The sequence below is a fragment of the Asterias amurensis genome, chromosome 9 (assembly GCF_032118995.1).
Source record: "Asterias amurensis chromosome 9, ASM3211899v1".
NCBI lineage: Eukaryota > Metazoa > Echinodermata > Asteroidea > Forcipulatida > Asteriidae > Asterias > Asterias amurensis.
Window position 1 is genome coordinate 5798844 of NC_092656.1, and position 18986 is coordinate 5817829.

At 37.7% G+C, this 18986-nt stretch overlaps 1 protein-coding gene across 16 annotated transcripts in view; it reads left to right on the forward strand.

Annotated features, from left to right (window-relative positions):
- The window catches only part of LOC139942181 (signal-transducing adaptor protein 1-like), a 41782-nt gene that overhangs the window by 1840 nt on the left and 20956 nt on the right, over positions 1–18986 (forward strand). For 15 of the 16 annotated variants that reach the window (XM_071938943.1, XM_071938945.1, XM_071938933.1 and 12 more), the window contains exons 2-9: positions 1319–1515; positions 6343–6432; positions 14456–14560; positions 15397–15453; positions 15574–15798; positions 17068–17172; positions 17802–17981; positions 18737–18869. In XM_071938943.1, coding sequence (XP_071795044.1) covers positions 1423–1515; positions 6343–6432; positions 14456–14560; positions 15397–15453; positions 15574–15798; positions 17068–17172; positions 17802–17981; positions 18737–18869 — 988 coding nt within the window. In that variant the 5' untranslated portion in view covers positions 1319–1422. Of the gene's footprint in view, positions 1–1315; positions 1516–6342; positions 6433–14455; positions 14561–15396; positions 15454–15573; positions 15799–17067; positions 17173–17801; positions 17982–18736; positions 18870–18986 lie in introns of all 16 variants that reach the window. The other variant, XM_071938934.1, reaches the window with a different exon arrangement.

Consider the following 18986-nt stretch of genomic DNA (forward strand, 5'->3'; position numbering starts at 1 on the left):
AATTCACGAATATGTGCGCATACGTATGCAAATTTATTTGCAATGACGTGAATTTTATTGCATACCTTGTCGCATACCTTTCAATTAAATTCCTAATTAACTGGGGAGTTGTAGCAGCTAGTCTGGAATCTAGACGTACAGATGGATATTAATATGATCTGACTAATTTTCCTTCGTGCGCACTGTTCACTGTTGATTTTTGACTGTAGTAAGCATATCTTTGATATTTGTAACTGTCCGTCGGGGAAAATGTACCTGCATGGTACCCAAGCTCCTGCCTTGATGAAGTATATTTGGTATACAAAATGGGACCAGTGCCAATTGCGTACTCCCTAGATCACTAACAAATTGACCGCAACTATGACATCATCCCAAAGGTATGCGACAAGGTATTCAATAAAATTCACGACATTGCAAACAAATTTGCATACGTCTGCGCACATATTCGCGAATTGTTTCAAGACATTGCATTCATGTGCGCACATATATTCGCGAATTGTTTCACGACATTGCATACGTGTGCGCACATATTCGCAAATTGTTTCACGACATTGCATACGTGTGCGCACATATTCGCGAATTGGTTCACGACATTGCATACGTATGCGCATACGTTTGCGATATGCGATGTCACTTCAGGGCCACCATAAGTTTCCTCTTTCTCCAGAAGACGATCGGATCAGAGCATACTGATCGAAACGTCTAGTTGAAACCAACGATTCTTTTCAGAACCAACCAACTCATTAGAGATAGTCATTACATGGTGTTACCGCAAACCTTTCTACATTGTATTTCCACCATGCAAAGTTTCAAATCCTACTTAGTTACCTCTTCCTTCAATGACAAATTTGCATTTTCTTGAAGTAAACTTTTAAAAAACTGCAATGACAGACATGTTTAGTGAAAGGCCAGTCACTGAAAGAACAGGATGTTTCAAAATCAAAACGGTCATTTCAAATTCCAAAAGGGCGAATTGGTTTTGCAAGTCTGGAACATCGGTACACGGAGACCATGTAGGCCTTGATGTTTGTTTTAACAGAAAAGTTAAGAATTGTTCCTGACTTTTTAACGGAACTCTCAGCCAATGATAGATCTTCATTGACCTCACTGAGGGTGATGTTTAGGCTTGTAACGTCATACATCGCCAGTACTCTGTACCACACGGTAGGCGTGAGAATGAGGTGCATGCTGGTTTAGCTAGTGGACCAGCATGCAATTTATTTTAAAAACAGTTAGCGCTTACGAAAAGGTCTATGCAAGAGTCTATAAAAAGATTTTAAAAATCTTTTTTGAAACTTTTCTTTTTTATCTCCAGCAGATGAGACGCCTTCGAGAGAGAAGGTAACATAAATCACGTAAAAAGACCGATAGAAAACTGCACCTCACTCAGACTCGATTCTCACCACTCACCCACTTACCACTATGGACGCTGAAGTACCACCAGATTCACCTTTGACCCCAGGACTCACTAAGCACTACGAAGGATTTTTGGAGAAGAAAGGACCCAGGGACAAGGTACATTAGATTTAATCAGTTCTTTTAAAATTGTTGTTTCTCTTTAAAGACAGCTGGACACTGGATACTTCTCACTTCATGTATCTCAACATTATGCATAAAATAAAAAACCTGTGAAAATTTGAGCTCAATTGGTCGTCGAAGTTGCGAGATAACAACGAAAGAAAAAACAACCTTGTCACACGAAATTGTGTGCTTTCATATTCATGATTTCGAGACCTCAAATTCTAAGTCTGAGGTCTCGATATCAAATTCATGGAAAATTACTTCTTTCTCGAAAACTACATTACTTTAAAGGGAGCCATTTCTCACACTATTTTATACTATCAACAGCTCTCCATTACTCATTACCTAGAAAGGTTTTAGGCTTATAATTATTTTGAGTATTTACCAATAGTGTCCACTGCCTTTAATTTCATTTGTTAAATTTTTAATTTTTTTTTTAGAAAGACTTCAATTGTGTCGAAAAATACAAGGCCTATTCCCACATTGAGCACCAAACAACAGCTCTTGTTGGTGGGTTAGTTGTTTACCACAGCTTATCTTTTTTTCAACTGAAAAAAACCCCAGAAAAACAGAACGGACCTTTTGTATAATGTTATTGTTGACCACCATCCTGTAAAAAAAGTGTTATACAAGGCAAGAGAGGTCAGCATAAAACAGTGCCAAACAGTCTTAGTTTTCATCTGAGCTAGATTCAAGCAGGGATCTTCATGCTGATTTATTAGCTTCATTTTAAACAAAACTTACAACTCTGTCAAAAGCTCACATTACTTGTACAGAACAAAGTGAACTTGTTTGTATTTTTGAGTATTAAAAACACACGAAAATTAAGTTTTTACTAATCCTTCACACAAAAATCCTGACCAGGTTAGTCACTCAGATCTATTGTAGTACAATAATAGTTTCTGGTTTCTTAGGTCCTGAATCCTTGGTTCCAGCCTGGTTCTTTGAAACCCTTAGACTAGTATAGACACTCGCTCCAGCTGCACAATTTAACTTGAAATATCGTGCTTGTTCAGTGTTGGCTTTAAAGGAACACGTTGCCTTGGATCGGTCGAGTTGGTCTTTGAAAAGCGTTTGTAACCGTTTGTTATAAAATGCATGGTTAGAAAGATGTTTTAAAAGTAGAATGCAATAATCCACGCAAATTCTGATCGTCATGGCGCACTATAAATATCCACTTTTATTATTAGTATTGTTAAATTTATCAGAGTCAGACAAAACAGGGAAATGAATTTTGGAGGATGAAAGAAAAAAAACCTGTTTACACATAGACATGGCGCACTATAAATATAAAATTTTGTTATTAGTATTATTAAATTTATCAAAGTCAGACAAAGAGGGAAATTAATTTTGGAGGATGAAAAAAACAAATTGTTTACACATTATGTTTTGAGACTAGTAAAAAATAAAACCAGTAGTTGTGTTTAAAGACGAAGCTTGATTTTACTTATTTACTTAAATCTTGAGACATGTCTATTGATCCCCATGAATATATTATCATTTGAACTGTTGACCCGAGGAAGGGAAAGCCCCTGGATTTTCCAAACTTTGTGCAGTGGGAAAAAATAGACAATCACATCTTTTGTCGTGGCTGGCTGGCGAGTGCTTTGCTAAACCCCTCACTGTAATCTGAAGGTTCTTCTTCATGCAGATGATAACAAATGAATGAACCTTAGACTTTGTATGTGTTCCCAGGTGTTCCAGGTTGGTTGTTGTAGACCAAACCTTTTACAAAAGAGCTACAGAGCCTGCAGTTGATTTCACAAAACGCTTAGATTAATCCTATCTTGAGTTTTAGGACGAGCGCCGATGGATATGGAACTTCAACTCGTCCTAAGTTCTATTAAGTTTGGTGGAATCGACGGCTGGACCGCCCCCCCCCCCCCATATGATATTTTTGGGATATTGCACTCTATCAACTTTTGATGTGAAGAAATGATGCACATCTCAAAAACAGCCAAATTTAATACTGTACACTTGAATTTACTTGGAAATTAAAGCCTGTTGGGAAATTTCCATTTGCAGTTAGGCATAGAAAAAAAATGTTATGTTGGCGTAACCCAACCTACCCTAAAAATACGGTCGACCCTGGGTATTATTTTTTTTAAAGGGAAGAAATTTAATGATAAAAATTTAATAAAAAAAACATAAAAATAACATAAATGTCATCAAGAGTTTAAAAATATATTATTTGTTGTGTGTAGCCTTGTTTTCTTTTGTTATCGTGTAAACAATTGAAACAAATGTAATTTTCGGAAAGGAAAGAAAAGGAAAAAAAATCCCTACCTATACCTTCCCTATTGTTTTGGGCCTGTTAAGCCAACATAACATTTTTTGTTTATGCCTTACTGTCATGCATGCTGTAGGCTAATACCCTGCTTTGTGTTGACTATATTTACCCGGTAGGGCAGTTTTATTTAAATTTTTCTATAAATTTTAGTTGGTACATTTAGCTGAACCCACTTCAAGGGTCAGTACCGCTGAAACACCCCTTTTATTTGCATTTTATTGACAATTTCTAATCGACCAATACTTCAGTGGGCAACCAGTGTGGGTTTCAGATTGTGCTTCTTGAAGTAAAGTTCTGGCATTAAGTAGGTACTTTGTAGGATGTTGGTGCAATTCAAACATGCCACTAACTGATGAGTACAGACATGCCGGACAATGTTTGAACAGACGTTTCCTTGTACAGAAGTATTTTTTATTTATATGAAACCAAGGATGCCTTATACTGCACAGTAAGTGAACTTAATCATTGTAGCTTTCAGGCCCGAGTAAACCTACAATTAAAAGGGTGCTTGCTATGTGAACAACCAAAAACACAAGGGTAAACTACTGCTCTTCCATTAAAAGTGTTTTGGGTTCTGGTTCTTGCGCAGCCAACACAAGACCTACTGCCTCATGTCCAATTCAAAGGACAAAGCATATTAACGGTATATATTGCTCGAAAGGACACAAGTGCCACAACTGGGACTCGAATCCACATTCTGCTGATCAGAAACACGAGAGCTTGAGTCTGGTGCTCATAACTGCTCGCCCATAACACACACTATGACATTCGTTAAGAATAAAACAACAAGTAGCTCGATTCATATTTACATGTAGGAACCATTTAATATGAACATTTTATTTTTATTATTTATTTTACAAATCGCAAACCTAGTTTTTCTTTTTTAATGAAATAATAAAAATGTGAATGCCATCAGTTGTTAATTTCCCCAAATCTAATCTTCAGGGCGAAACAAAAACTTGATCTTCAAAAGAAACCATCCTTGTTGTAACTTGTAGGAAGTTGGAGTACTTTTAAATAGTAACTTCCTGGTTGTTGAAAGACACACTGAATCTGATTCAAACATAATTCCTGGTTTGAAGCACATTTACTTAGAAGCCAAAGCAAATAGCAAGTAACAACAAACTTCGGTCTACAGAGAAGGAAGTGGTGAAATGGAAAATAACAGATATCACTGCTTTGTAATGAATCATGGTTTAAAGGCAGACTTGGACACTATTGGTAATTACTCAAAATAATTATTAGAATAAAACCTTTCTTGGTGACGAGTGATGGGGAGAGGTTGATGGTATAAAACATTGTGAGAAACGGCTTCCTCTGAAGTAACATAGTTTTCAAGAAAGAAGTAATTTTCCACGAATTTGATTTCGAGACCTCAGATTTAGAATTTGAGGTCTCGAAATGAAGCATTTGAAAGCACACAATATTGTGTGACAAGGGTGTTTTTTCTTCCATTATTAACTCGCAACTTCGACGACCGGTTGAGCTCAGATTTTCACAGGTTTGTTATTTTATGCATATGTTGAGATACAGCAAGTGAGAAGACTGGTCTTTGACAATTACCAATAGTGTTCAGTGTCTTTAATACTGGATGAAAGCTTCCAAAGACATATTTGCATTTAGTTGAGTTTTGAGCCAGAGCTGTTCCTCTCTCACTCTGGTGAGAAAAACACAAAATTGTTCTTTTTAGTTTATTTCACATTTCATGTAAATAAAATAAGGATGCTTTGAGTGAAAACAAAATCAGTTCAGCTACATGGGATGGTTGAGTGAGTCTCGATCCTAAAATTGTTTGTTTTTAAAACTTGAGACTGAGCAAGTTATAATACAAAGTATTATTTAAAACGAATAATCTTTTAGTAAGCTATAGCACTCATCACTAATGCTTAAAATAGGAGCCTTAAAGGAAATGGACACTACTTATTACTCAAATTAATTGTTAACTTATAAACTTATTTGTTAATGAGCAATGGAGCGCTTGTGAGATTAAAAAACATTGTGAGAAACGGCTTCCTCTGAAGTAACATAATTTTTGAAAAAGAGGTAACTTCTCACTCAAATATTAAAAGGCTTCAAGCCGGAGGCTTTTTAGTCATCATCTGAATGCACACAAATTGTGCAACAAGGGTGTTTTTTCTTCCATTATTCTCTTGCAACTTTGATATTGACCAATTGAGTCTAAATTTTCACAGGTTTGTTATTATGTTGGGATACACCAAGTGTGAATACTGGTCTTTGACAATTACCAAAGTTGTCCAGTGGCTTTAGGTACCCAGATCTTGGACCATCGTTTCAAATATTTTTCTTAACACACACGCAAAAATCCAAGTTTTATTGTTACTCTAATGTCCTGAGCTGACAACTTACTACATGTACTGGTATGTACATGTAGATGAAAGTGGTGTAATGTTTGTCTGACAGCCGGGTATTTTTAGCAAAAGTGGCGTCATTCGTGAGGAGTGCTTTTCAAATATGGACCCTCAGAAGTTTTTTCAAAAATCTGGTTTTTTTTTAAAACATTTTCTTTCTAGGACTATGAGAAGCAGTGGATAATACTTCTTGGAGACAGAATGCTGGCTTATCCACAGAGACTGGCACAGCGAGAAATCAACACAACCAAAGTACGTATACCCGTTCAATGCATCTCACCCTTAGGCAACATCTGAATCCAGCGGCTACGGCTATGGCTATCGGCTGCTGTAGCAGCAATCTAGCTGTAGCCACTGCTGAAGCCTGTTAACTTGGACTTGAATGTTGGGCTACTCTTTTGACTCAAGTTAATGCCCCAAAACACATGCAAACTGCTCTTGGTTGAACGAAACAACTTGGTGTTACCGCAAACCTTTCCATATCGTACTTCTACCATGCAAAGTTTCAAATCTTACTTTAAAACGATGTTGCTTTATCGCATAATTCTACACTTACGGTGCTTTGTACATGGTTGGAAGCAGTCAATGTCGCATACTAGTATAGCACATGACTGAGACTCAGCAACTCAGTTTGTACTCTAAAAAGTCAAGAGCCAAATAATAATACTCAAAAAGTTTGTCTAGTAAATTATCATTTAGCATGGCTCATTCATTAGAAAGTCAAATGCTGTCGGTGTTTCACTTTTGTGTTTTGTGTTGTTTTTCTAGAAACAATAACAGATCTTTCAGATGATTAACAAAAGTGTTTTGTACTGTACTGTCGCTACACATGATGTTGTTCGTTTCTGGAGGTACCTGGCTAGATTTTATAAAATGCATTGATCAACTTTTTTACCATTTTATAACTAATGCTCAGTAAACCATTTTGTTGTGCCTTTTAGTATTTGGTTGCTATTTTATTAGACATTTGAATACATAACATGTACATATACAAATACATGTAGCTCTGCAAATGGCCGGTGAACTGCAGTATTTATAGTACATTGTGTGCTGCCTTTACAAGTTCATACCTGAGGGCTGAATAAACAATGGTAACATTTTGTTTGTTATGTTAAGGGATCGTCTGAAATGCTTAAAAATAAATCCACGGGCAAGGACGAGCGCTGCATGCACACTTCACTCACGATTGATTTCGAGAAAAGTTGTCAATACATTTTTAAAGTTCATGGGAAGAAAATTCGCTAGATCTTTTTTTAATTGGTGTGGCGACCAGACTTGGGACAGACATGTGTAGAGAGGTCACTGGGGAGCATTAGTCTGGGCCTTATTTTCATAGCGCTGCTTAATGGTAAGCAAAGTTTCATGCTTACTGTAGCAGACAAAATTGCTAAGGTGCGACAGTACCTCACAGGTTTGCAAGAAAATTAGGCAGCCAGCTTGCGCGTTCTCTCTAGATTTACATCGAGACATCATTCATTTTCAAACAATAAGCACCAAAACTATAGCATGCCTTTGTGTACTTTCGGTTAACAGCGCTATGAAATGGAAACCGTACTACGTAAGCACTTTCGGCTGTTAAGCAGCTCTATGAAATTGGGCCCTGGTTGCACGTGCAGAGACATCACTGGGGAGAATTTGTCTGGCCTTTTATGATCTCTGTTCCTATTTAATACTAGTTTTCTCCTTTGTTTCCAACTCTGTTGTTTTCACATCTTCACCTTCTTTCAGAACAAAAAAATTGTGGTACTTTCCCTTTTGGAACCAGTGTGACCTTCTTAACAGGACACGTAATATGTTCATCATGTTTCGCTTTTGATATTTAAGACCAATAAACAACACCTGCAGACCTGATACTTCACAGAGGCAACAAAGGCGATTGCCTCCATGCCCCCTGGTCGTTCAATTGTGCCCTTGAACTGCTCCAATAGAAATTGACAATTTGCCTCATGGTGTGCTCTTTACCAAGGGGAAAATGCCTTGGTGCCCTTGCCCTTTCAAAAACGAAGCATACAGGCCTGCAACACTTGTTAGTATATGAGAATGTGCACAGTAACCAAAGCCTACAACATGGTTTCAACAGCCTGTTGTGAAACAAAGATTCACTTTGATCAGACTTTTCTAAGAAACTGCCTTCTGGACGAAGAATTCAGTATCATCCCTGAATCATATTTCAACCAAGCAGAGCTCATTTTCAAATTGTTTTTTGAATTAAATGGTGCAACAGATGGCCATGGTGGAAAACTTCTCTTGCACTGGTTTGCCTGAAATGCTGTAGCTTTTAAAATGTTTTAGTAAAGGTTAGGCCCCTACAGTTATTATGTAAAAGACAAGTTTTGTTCATGCATCAATGCACTTGGATGGCAAATAGTTTTTAAAGTAATAGGTACACCTACGATTTTGCAGGAAAAATTCTGGTTTATTATCAACTTTTACATAACTTAAATACAAAAAAAAATACTTGTTGAATTTGTATTTTTTCATTTGCTTGGGTTTTGAAGGAAATATTGATAAGGTTTTTTGTATGCTGCATAGTGTGTTTTCCCTGAAGTTAATCAGACTCAAATTCATTGTTCTTAAAGAAATCGTCCTTTGAAACAAAACTTTATAGAGTTAGAATTGCGAGTTTATACCTGGACACTTTTTAAAAAGCAGTCAAACTTGCAGTTTACAGTGCTTTTTTCCTGACACTCACCGAAACTAACACCACAGGCTTTTAAAGTTAGAGACTTTTATAATGGACCAAACGGGTGTATAAATAGACTGTATGATGCACCATGGAGGTCTACCTCTATGATTGCACGTAGACTTGGTACTTTTAGGTACAAAAACTGTACTTGCAGTTAAGGGATCTTTGTGCAGTGTGGACCATGTTCATGTAGTTTTCAATATACCTGGCAGACAATAGGTATAGTAAGGCATACCAGCTGTGTATAAAAACCAATCCCAAGTCTTTAAAACCAGTGAACTGTACACTTTGTTCAGGGTTTGTTTGTGTGACCATAGAGCAAGGGTGTGACCAAACCATTCATTAATAAGCCATTTGCGAATTAGATTTGTATAAATGATTTCTGGTGATAACAAGTTCAGACATGCCAACTAGTACGTTTTTCCCGTATTTCGTACGGGTTTTTGTAAAAAGTACGGGTGTACGGGTTTTGCAAAAAAAAATACGGTTTGAGCATCGCCACCACAAAAATACAATTTTATCCTAGTTGGCCGTCATGCCCTTTTTTAACTAAAGTTCAATATTTTTTTATTGACACAAATAAGTTTTCGGCCGACTACTTACGGCCGATAATGACTATCCAGTGAACTCTATTGTTCCACGGGGGTATTCCTTATTCAACTTTCACCACACATCGAGCGAGCGCAACGGAGATTCCCTCGCATCCATCATCGCACGCACGCTAGTAGCACAAACCTGCATTGCATACTACACACCAGTTTATCTGACGTCCCGATTTCACAGGGAACCAGTCTAACACAATTCATTGCACAACAGAGGGCGCTGTTGTCAAATGCCCTTATATGGTATCGGTCGTTTTGTGAACGGACGAATCGAGTTTGCAAAAGAATTTTTTGCCAAAATAAAGACACAAAAGATAAAGAGCGCATGAAGCAAGATTTTTAAATGATAAATTTAAGAACTATGCCCCCAAATACAACAAACAAAACTTTTTGGGATGATTTTTTTTTTTGTCTTCTTCATTGAAATTAAATTGGTTTTGTTTTGTACTTGTATTCTTTTGACAAAGAAAATGATATTTAATTAATTGACACGGGTTTCTATATGAAATAGGATATGATTAATTAATGTCTTTAAGATATGATTTATCAATATCTTTTTTTCATACAAAACCTTTTCCATTTGGTTAACCACCCGTAGGGAAACCTCTGCCCAATTTAAACAAAATCAAGTTCTTCAAGTTTTAATTAACTGGTTTAATTAGGCTGTTTGATAACTTAATGGCCTTCACACCTTCTCTATTTTGCCTGTCTCGGGGCTTAAAACTACGTTTACGCGTGTTTAAAAAAAAAATACAGGTTTTTGATGCAAAATACAGGTTTTGGGGTTTCAGAATACAGTTTTGTGATCCCAGAGGTTGGCATGTCGGCAAGTTGTTTGGTCACTAGTGAATGCTCAGTTTGACCTTGGTGTTTCCGAAAGACTTTGAAGGGTTACAATGGAAAGTTCTGCTTTTCCAAAATGAAAATGGCCTTGCCCTCTTAAATGTTAAATTCCAGGCCTGTTGCGTGTTGCTGTACCACATTGTTAAGGGCAAGCTTAGAGATGACAAGACCCACATAAACCCAGACTTCAATGAAATGTGTGGTCATCTAGTTTTGAAATGCAGTATCTGAACATCGGACGTCGCAATAACAGTAGATACCTGCCTATTAGAACCGGATTTTGCCAGATGTACCTTTGACCTTACAATTCATTTCACACGGAGATTCACAGTCAGTTCACACCTGCATGTTCACATATAAAGTGAATAAAACATTATTATAAGATGTACAAACATTATGCACAGGCTGCATGCAGACAATTGAAAATGCAAGATAACAAAATAATAACATCACCTCGGACCAATCAGAACACGGATATATGGGAAGTTAACGTCACTGCAAATTTATCCAATGAAATCGTTGAATCCAAGCAAGCTTAAATCATTTGGCCTGTGAGAGCAGTGCATGTGTCCCAGGGAAATCTGTCTGCTGCCACATAGTGTCCAAAAAGTCCCTGTTTACTTTTCACGACCTTAAAATTTTCTGTTGAAAAAAACCCCACAATTATAATTTTTTATATAACACCCAAGCAGATCCTTGCCATTTGATTGGAGGATTGTCTGTCACGTGATAGCAAATAAAAGTACCATTGCACGCTGAGTCACTCGCTGTGCTTTTTCGTTCCATCCGAAAAGTACCATTGCACGCTGCCAGTGTGTAATGGTACTTTTCGGATGGAACGAAAAAGCTTAGTAAAAACATCACTGCGTGCGCGTGTCTTTGGTAACGCAGCAGGTGTTACTGCAAGGCATACAAATTAGTAAAATTACTAGCATTCGGCTTCTACAAAAATTGTAGGCCTACGCTTTGTTTGTTTTGAAAGTTGTATCTTTCAATCAAAATGACAAAGATCTACTTGGATGTTATAAAACAAATAATGAATGTTTTTCATTCGTGCAATGGTGCGAATATGTTCATTCGTTGAAAGCTGGAATGTTCCATTCAACTTGGCTCCGCCTCGTTGAATAGATCATTCCATCTTTCAACTCATGAAAATATTCGCACCATTGCACTCATAAACATTCATTATGTGTATAACAATCAGAGCATACTGATCGATACGTCGAGTTAATCCAACAGTTCTTTTCAGAACCACCCCAACTCATTTAGAGATAGTCATTACATGGTGTTACCGCAAACTCTTCTATAACTTATTTCCACCATGCAAAGTTTCAAGTCCTACTTAAAATTTTACAGCAATTTTTATATAGTTTTGATGGTTCGAAACAATTTGTTTCTCACAGCTAACACAACCCACTCACCCAAACTCACACAGCTCTGTTTTGCAGCCACTGTGTGGATATTTTGGAAAATCCTATTCTTCAGCACTGTAAATAACACCGTGTGGATTTGTGTCTGTCCACATAGTGTTTCAAGTCCCTACATTATGTGGAATTCTTCTGTTCTCTGGTCCAGACTTTCAGGTGTCAGGTTTTTTTTTCATACAATAAGGTCGTAATATACTGAACTAAGCAATAGCATGGGGAGGTCGCAGACAAGAAGCCAGAAGCTTGTACAAGGTCTGGCGTCTTCAAAAAAAATACATGTATAAAGTTACAGTTATGAGTTTTCAAAATAAATATGAAAGCAATAGTCATTATATGCTATTATTTGGGGTTTTTTAAATAAATAAATCAATTCATAAACTGATAACGTCAATAAACAGAAGAAGAAAAAAATCATCTTTCGGTACAGCAAAAGAAAAAAAAGTTCACAGATTTACAAATAGTTTACAGGGTTTACAGAAGGTATGGTGAAGACTTCTCTTAAACTGGTGGGTTTTCACGTTATTTTCTCCCGACTCCGATGACCGATTGAGCCTAACTTTTCACAGGTTGGTTTTTTTTATATATAAGTTGTGATACACGAAGTGTGGGCCTTTGGAAAATACTGTTTACTGAAAGTGTCCAATGGCTTTAAACAGAAACACAATGAGATCATACGATGAAACACAAAACTCGGTTCATGGTCTTTAGGATCACACTTCCTAATAATCAGAGTACTATCGTCCTTTGTGATATCAAACCACTTGGAATCGAGGAAGGTGCACATCCGGTGTTCATACTCATTTGAACTTCCTTTTTAGAAGTTTTCTTGTCTGTTGCGTGAATGTGTTGTTTGAAAACGAGTTAAAAATAGAGACGGACAAACCCTTGGAAATACTTATTTGACATTTGCAAAATTATCAAACAATCTGTAAATCGGTAGTGCAGTCAAGGATGGAGGGTACCATGAGAGCAAGTTCGCCAGCTGGTGTATCGTTATAGCTTGTATTGAAGCCAGCTTGCGGACTATCCATATCACTCATTATAACACCCCTTGCAAGTATTCTGCCTGCTCATTGGTTTAGAGCGCGTCACATGACATGTCTTAGTTTTGCTAGACGACGGCCGTGTGATAGTGCATCGGTTTGCCATGCGCTAGTCCAAAGACTAGCACACAGCGCCGTGCGCTAGTCCGACAGACTAGCACACGGCGTGCAGTACCCGGACGTCCGTTGCGTGTACGAGGATTCTAAATTAATAGTCTGTAACCGTTTCGGATTGCACGACACTACATGCAACACAGTAAGTAAATGTGTTTGCAATCTGTATTCGCGTCGCCCGTGGATTGTAGCATTCAGGTCTGTAACTTAATAATAGTACAGTATTTAGAAATGTTTGGGGTGTTATAAAACAAATATTGACTGCTTTTACTCGTGCAATGGTTAAAAACTATGACTCCCTCGGTGATCCCCGGAGCGTTCTATTTTCCCCGAGGCGAAGCCTCGGGAAAATAGAACGCTCCGGGGATCACCTCGGGAGTCATAGTTTTAACCATAGCACTCGAAGCAGTCAATATTTGTATACTAGTAACGGGGCTTGAAGTTCAGCGAAAAAAAATCACAAGACTCCAAGGGCTTACGGCTCAAAATAATTACTGGACTGGACATTTTTTGAACAAGACCAGAATCAAAGTGAAAAAAATCTACCAATATTACTCATTAGTTGGACTCAAAGTTCGGTACCGCTCAAAATACTCACTGGACTGGATGTTTTTGGACGAGCCAAGGATCAAAATGAGAAAAACTTCCAGAATCCTGACACAAATTAACATGCACAAAGATCATTTTCTGTTTGAATAATTAAGCACTAAGACATTGAAAAGATTGATGTACTTTATCTGTAGTTTGGAGTATTAAGTGTAGCCCACTTCATTGTTATACTCGACAGAATTGAAAGGTATTTTCCAGACTGCATATTTTTGTTCAAAACACAAGACTGAATGATTTGTCAGGTCATAAGTGTACTGGCCCGACACTAAAGCCACTGCCCTCGGGCCTCGGGCCTGCACTCAAGTGTAAAATTAAAGTCCTGACCGGTCCAGTTCAAAACAGTTTTGTGAAATAAGTCAAAACATTTGCTAGGGCTTAATTTCATAAAGCTTGCAAGAACTTGCTAGGCACAGAAAAGTATTGCTTAGCAGAAACAGATTACCAGCACAAAATTACATTAAGTTTGCATTGCTGTTGCTGGTGCCAGACTCAAGGTTTGCTAAGCAAAGACATTTTTTCAAGCAGCATTTTCTGCTTAACAGCTTTTTGAAAATGGGCCCAGGTTACCAAATACCTGTTTCAGTTTAGACAGCTTCTGCTTTGGCTACAATCAGTCCCCGAAAGAATGCTTTGTGCAATACTGCTGCTGTACAATCAGTCCCCGAAAGAATGCTTTATGCAATACTACTGCTGTAGCCAAATGCCACAGTGAAATAAGTCAATAGTTGAAAAACAACCCAATTTTCTCTGCACATTTGTTTTGCCTTATTTACTAACACTATAATTTTCTGGTGTTTGATTTGGATTGCGTGAATGAGTGTTACTTCTTTCTATGATAGGTTAGTGCAGGAACGTGGATAGTCTCTTAAAGCGTAGACACTACATTTTTATTGACTCTGATGACGATTCATTAATTGTTTTTCTCCTGTTTTGTATGTTTTATTTCTTCAGCCTATCGACTCTTTTGTAATCAATAGGACTACAGAGATTAAGCCTGATTCGAAGGAGAAGACAAAACTCGCCATCAAATGTAAAGAAGGTCACTATAAATTCAAGGTTTGTTGGTATTTTAACGATAATAGATTTAACATGCTAAGCAAAAAAATACTCTAGGGCACCAGTCAAGGCAATGTAAAGAAATACCGTTTTGGCTGGTAAAACTTATCTGCTTAGCAAGAATGATTTTCTTTGCTATGCAATTATTTGTGCATACCAGCTTCAATATTGTTGGCTCTGGCTTTGGCTATGGCCGGAATACCACATTATGCTAGATACTTACTGGGAATGTGAATGCGAATGCGAAGCGAATGTTGAGGTCACCAGTTGGACCCAAATAATTAGCAGCAGTTGAGCTGTGCTCAACTCTTGCGAATATTCGCAACGAGAACAGAGTTGTGACGTCAAATTCATGTCAAATTCACTTCGCATTACTATCCGCAGGAAGTATGAACAGGTCTTGAGGCTGGCCTTAGCAACACGCTTAGCAATAGCTGGAACATCTGACGTTGTACTTCAAGGCTATTGAATAATGCCAGATACTAGCCTTAAGAACCTGGACCAAATTCCATGGAGCTGCTTCAAGGCACAAAAAGTAGCTTAGCACAACATATTGATGCTTACCAGAATAAGGTTACCAGCCCAACTACTATTTTGAAAGTCCGGAGCGAATATGTCCAAGCAGGAAGAATAATCCCTAACAGGAGTACACAGTCTGAGGAGTGTTACTGTGGTAACGCTCTTCATAAATTATTCAAATTGTTTGGGAAAAAAATTTCTAAAGCTGCTGTACTTCTTACCACGTAAGTTTTCATTGGCATTCATTTTAAGAGTCATTACCAAAAGTGCATGTATACAGACCCTTTAATTCTTATTATTTTATCTTTTGGTTCCAGATGAGTACACCGGACGAAAGAGACAACTGGTGGATAAGATTCCATGCTTTAGCCAAGGTAAGAAAGACAGAAAGAAAGACATGATTGCTATTATTGTGAAAACTCGCATTCATTGTCTTAAGCTGTTTTATCATTGCCTTAAATTCTATTTGTTTTGTGTCTTCTTTTTTTCCCCAGATGGAAATTCCCAAAGTTCATCTGTTACCTGGACAGATTATCGCTCTACAAGAAATCATAGAAAAAACTCAAATGAATTACCCGACACCCAGCTCAAATCCTACATCTCCTAATCAAATTAAAATACATTCCACCACAACAAAGCTACCAGCAGTGTCGAGGTCGCCCACGACGAAGACGTTTGTCAAACGACAATCCCAAGAGGATATGGACGCAGGTTTAAATGTAAGTCTCTCTCCAGCAAACACAAAATGGACCTTTGGGAAATGTTATGAAGTTGAAAATGCTTATAGTGACTCCCAAAACTACTTTGTATTTGTTTTAATGTGAAAAATCGCCAAACACAAAGCGAGAGGAGCATTCCGGGTGATGGCGACAAAGGAAAATGAAAATCAAAAGTGGGCGATTATAGAAGATATTTATTGAAATTTCTCTTGAACGGAAATTGATCGTAAGATGGTGGGGGGCAAGATACAGCAGCGAGAGGGTTTAAAGACAGTGGACACTATTGGTAATTGTCAAAGACCAGTCTTCTCAATTGGTGTATCTCTACATGTGCATAAAATAACAAACCTGTGAAAATTTTAGCTCAATTGGTGGTCGAGGTTGTGAGATAATAATGGAAGAAAAAACACCCTTGCCACACGAAGTTGTGTGCGGTTAGATGATTGATTTCGAGACCTCAAATTCTAAATCTGAGGTCTCTAAATCAAATTCGTGGAAAATTACTTCTTTCTCCAAAACTATGGCACTTCAGAGGGAGCTGTTTCTCACAATGTTTTATACCATCAACCTCTCCCCATTACTCGTTACCAAGTAAGGTTTTATGCTAAGAATTATTTTGAGTAATTACCAATAGTGTCCACTGCCTTTAAGCCAAGATGAAGCAGTCTATAGTCTTGAGTTGAATAATCCCTATAGGCCTTCAGCTCACATAGTAATAATAACAAGAATAATGGAAACTTTTATCGTAAGTGTGCTCATGGCACTGCTCCACAAAAAACAGTCAACAAGCAATAAAAGTAGCTTAACATAATTAGAAAAAACGTCTGTTAACAAAATGCTTCTTTATGTAGATGAGTTTTTAAACTGTTCTTGGCTATGCCAAGTGAGTTTGAAAGTTTCACAGTTTCAAGTAGGGAATTCCCAAGCCTTGGTGCTGCACTCTGAAAACTTGTTTCCCCCCATCGATGATTTGTCGGTTTGTGTTTTGAAGAATTTAAGCCACGATATTCTGGGGTATTTAGCTGAACAAGATCACTCAACATATACTGGGGCATCACCTTGTAAGATCTTGAAAATAATGAGGCACAGTTTATATTTAACTCTTTGTTGGATGGGGAACCAGTGCAAGTCAGTTAATCAGCTAGCATGTAGGAGTCAAGTAATTCGTCAGGATATCTTTTAGAAGCATGTTCTTTTTGCATTAGATGAAAATGATAACACTCTATGTGGGTCTCTAACATATCAAGGCCTCCATATCCCCCCTACCAGAGTCAATACCACTTCTACCCAGAGAAACATCTGATGGACTTTAAGGACGACTGTCCCATTCCACCGACGTGGTTCTTTCAAGTTACAAGGTTGCAAGCAGAGGAGGTAAGCAGGAATGGAATCAGAGGTTTTGATTGTATTGAAGAGTTTGCGGTAACACCATGTAATAACAATCTCTAAATGAGTTGGGGTGGTTCTGAAAAGAACCGTTGGAGTAACTCGACGTTTCGATCAGTATGCTCTGATCATCTTCTGGAGGTTGTGATTGTGTTACTTATTAACAGTAGTAGAACATTCCTCCCACTATTTTTATGATAATGATGTGACCAAGGCCCAATTTTACAACAAGATGCTAAGCACAGGCAAATTTTGCTTACCATAATAAAGGTTACCAGCCAAATTAATATGTCACTTGTACCATTTCTGGCTGGTGTCCTGCCAATTTCTGCTTCGCAGAAAAATTGTTGAGCAATATATGTTTTCATATTATCAACAGCTCTCCCCGTTGCTCACTACCCCAAAATTTGATACTCCAATTTATGTATTTCGAGTAATTACCAGTCATGTCCAGTGCCTTTACTGTATGTTTTTGTTTATTTCCAATCATCAGGCCTTTCACTATTTTTTTGGCATTTATACTATCAGTCCTTCTGCAACAGCTAATTGTATTTTATTATTTTTTATTGTTTCATAAGATATGAATAACAAAAAAATTGTTTTTTCTTTTGCCGCAGTTGCTTCTTAACAATCGGGAGAGTGGTGCGATTCTCATTCGTGAAGGAGAGGCCCACTCAGGATTCTCACTCAGTATGAGGCAAGATCCACCCAAAGGCAACCCCCTAGCCCACCCTACCATTAAGCACTTCCGCTTTGTCTGGGAAAAGTTCACCTTTAAACTGCTCATTGAGGAACCGGTAATACTAATGATAGTTTTGGATCTGGGTACTTTTTGTAGGACACAAAACACAATGTCCACAGATTTACATTAAACTTACACAGTTTGAAGATGGTGATAGTAGAAAGCTTCCCTTAAAATATTACCTGCTGAGGTGCTGTAAAAAAAAAACAAGTCACAAAAATGTTCTCAAAAAGTTTCTCAAAGATTACTTTTACCCATAGTTGTTGAACAAATGTTAGAGGTCATTGGTTAAAACTACGCTCTATTAAAGGAACATTACGGAATTGGTTTAATGTGATTCACCATATACACAAAATGACAAACCTGTAGAAGTTCGAGATTGATTGGCCATCTGGGTCACGAGAGAATAGTAAAACACTGTTTACAAATTTTGCATTGCATCAACACCAAAACAAAAATGAATAAAACGCTCACCGAGCGATTAACTCTAAACGCGAAATTCGATTGTTTATTTCTCATCAAATTTGAAATTTCAGACAGAAATATTTCAAGGGATGTTTTCTACTTTCATCATGATTTGACTGATGAACATGTGAATCTGTGATCTTCATGACTTTGGTTTTTTACTAATTCTGCAAGGTTCTTTTAAGTTTGTCTTTGTTGAATCGGATGAAACTACTACGTTGCTTTAGTGGATCGGGGGGACTTCTCTTTGTTAATTTCACTACGGAGGAGTGAGTGGTCTCAACATCTCGAGTAGCTTGGTCTCGTCATCGTCAGGAGACTGATTTACTTTGTCATTTATTTCAGCAACCAATGATGCCAACCATGTATGACCTTCTGGCTTTCTTCATCGAAAAACATGGAGGTGATATCAAACCTATGCAGACGAGAGATCCATCCGCCTTGAAGCAGTCGCAACATCCGTATGAATGTGGACTCAGTAAGTTCGTTTGAGTTTTACTCCTACCAACTTTCACAGCAACTCAAACCACTTCCGTGGTTGTTGCCTAACCTACTCAATCTTTTAAATCTACTTTTTACAAAATGAGATTAATAA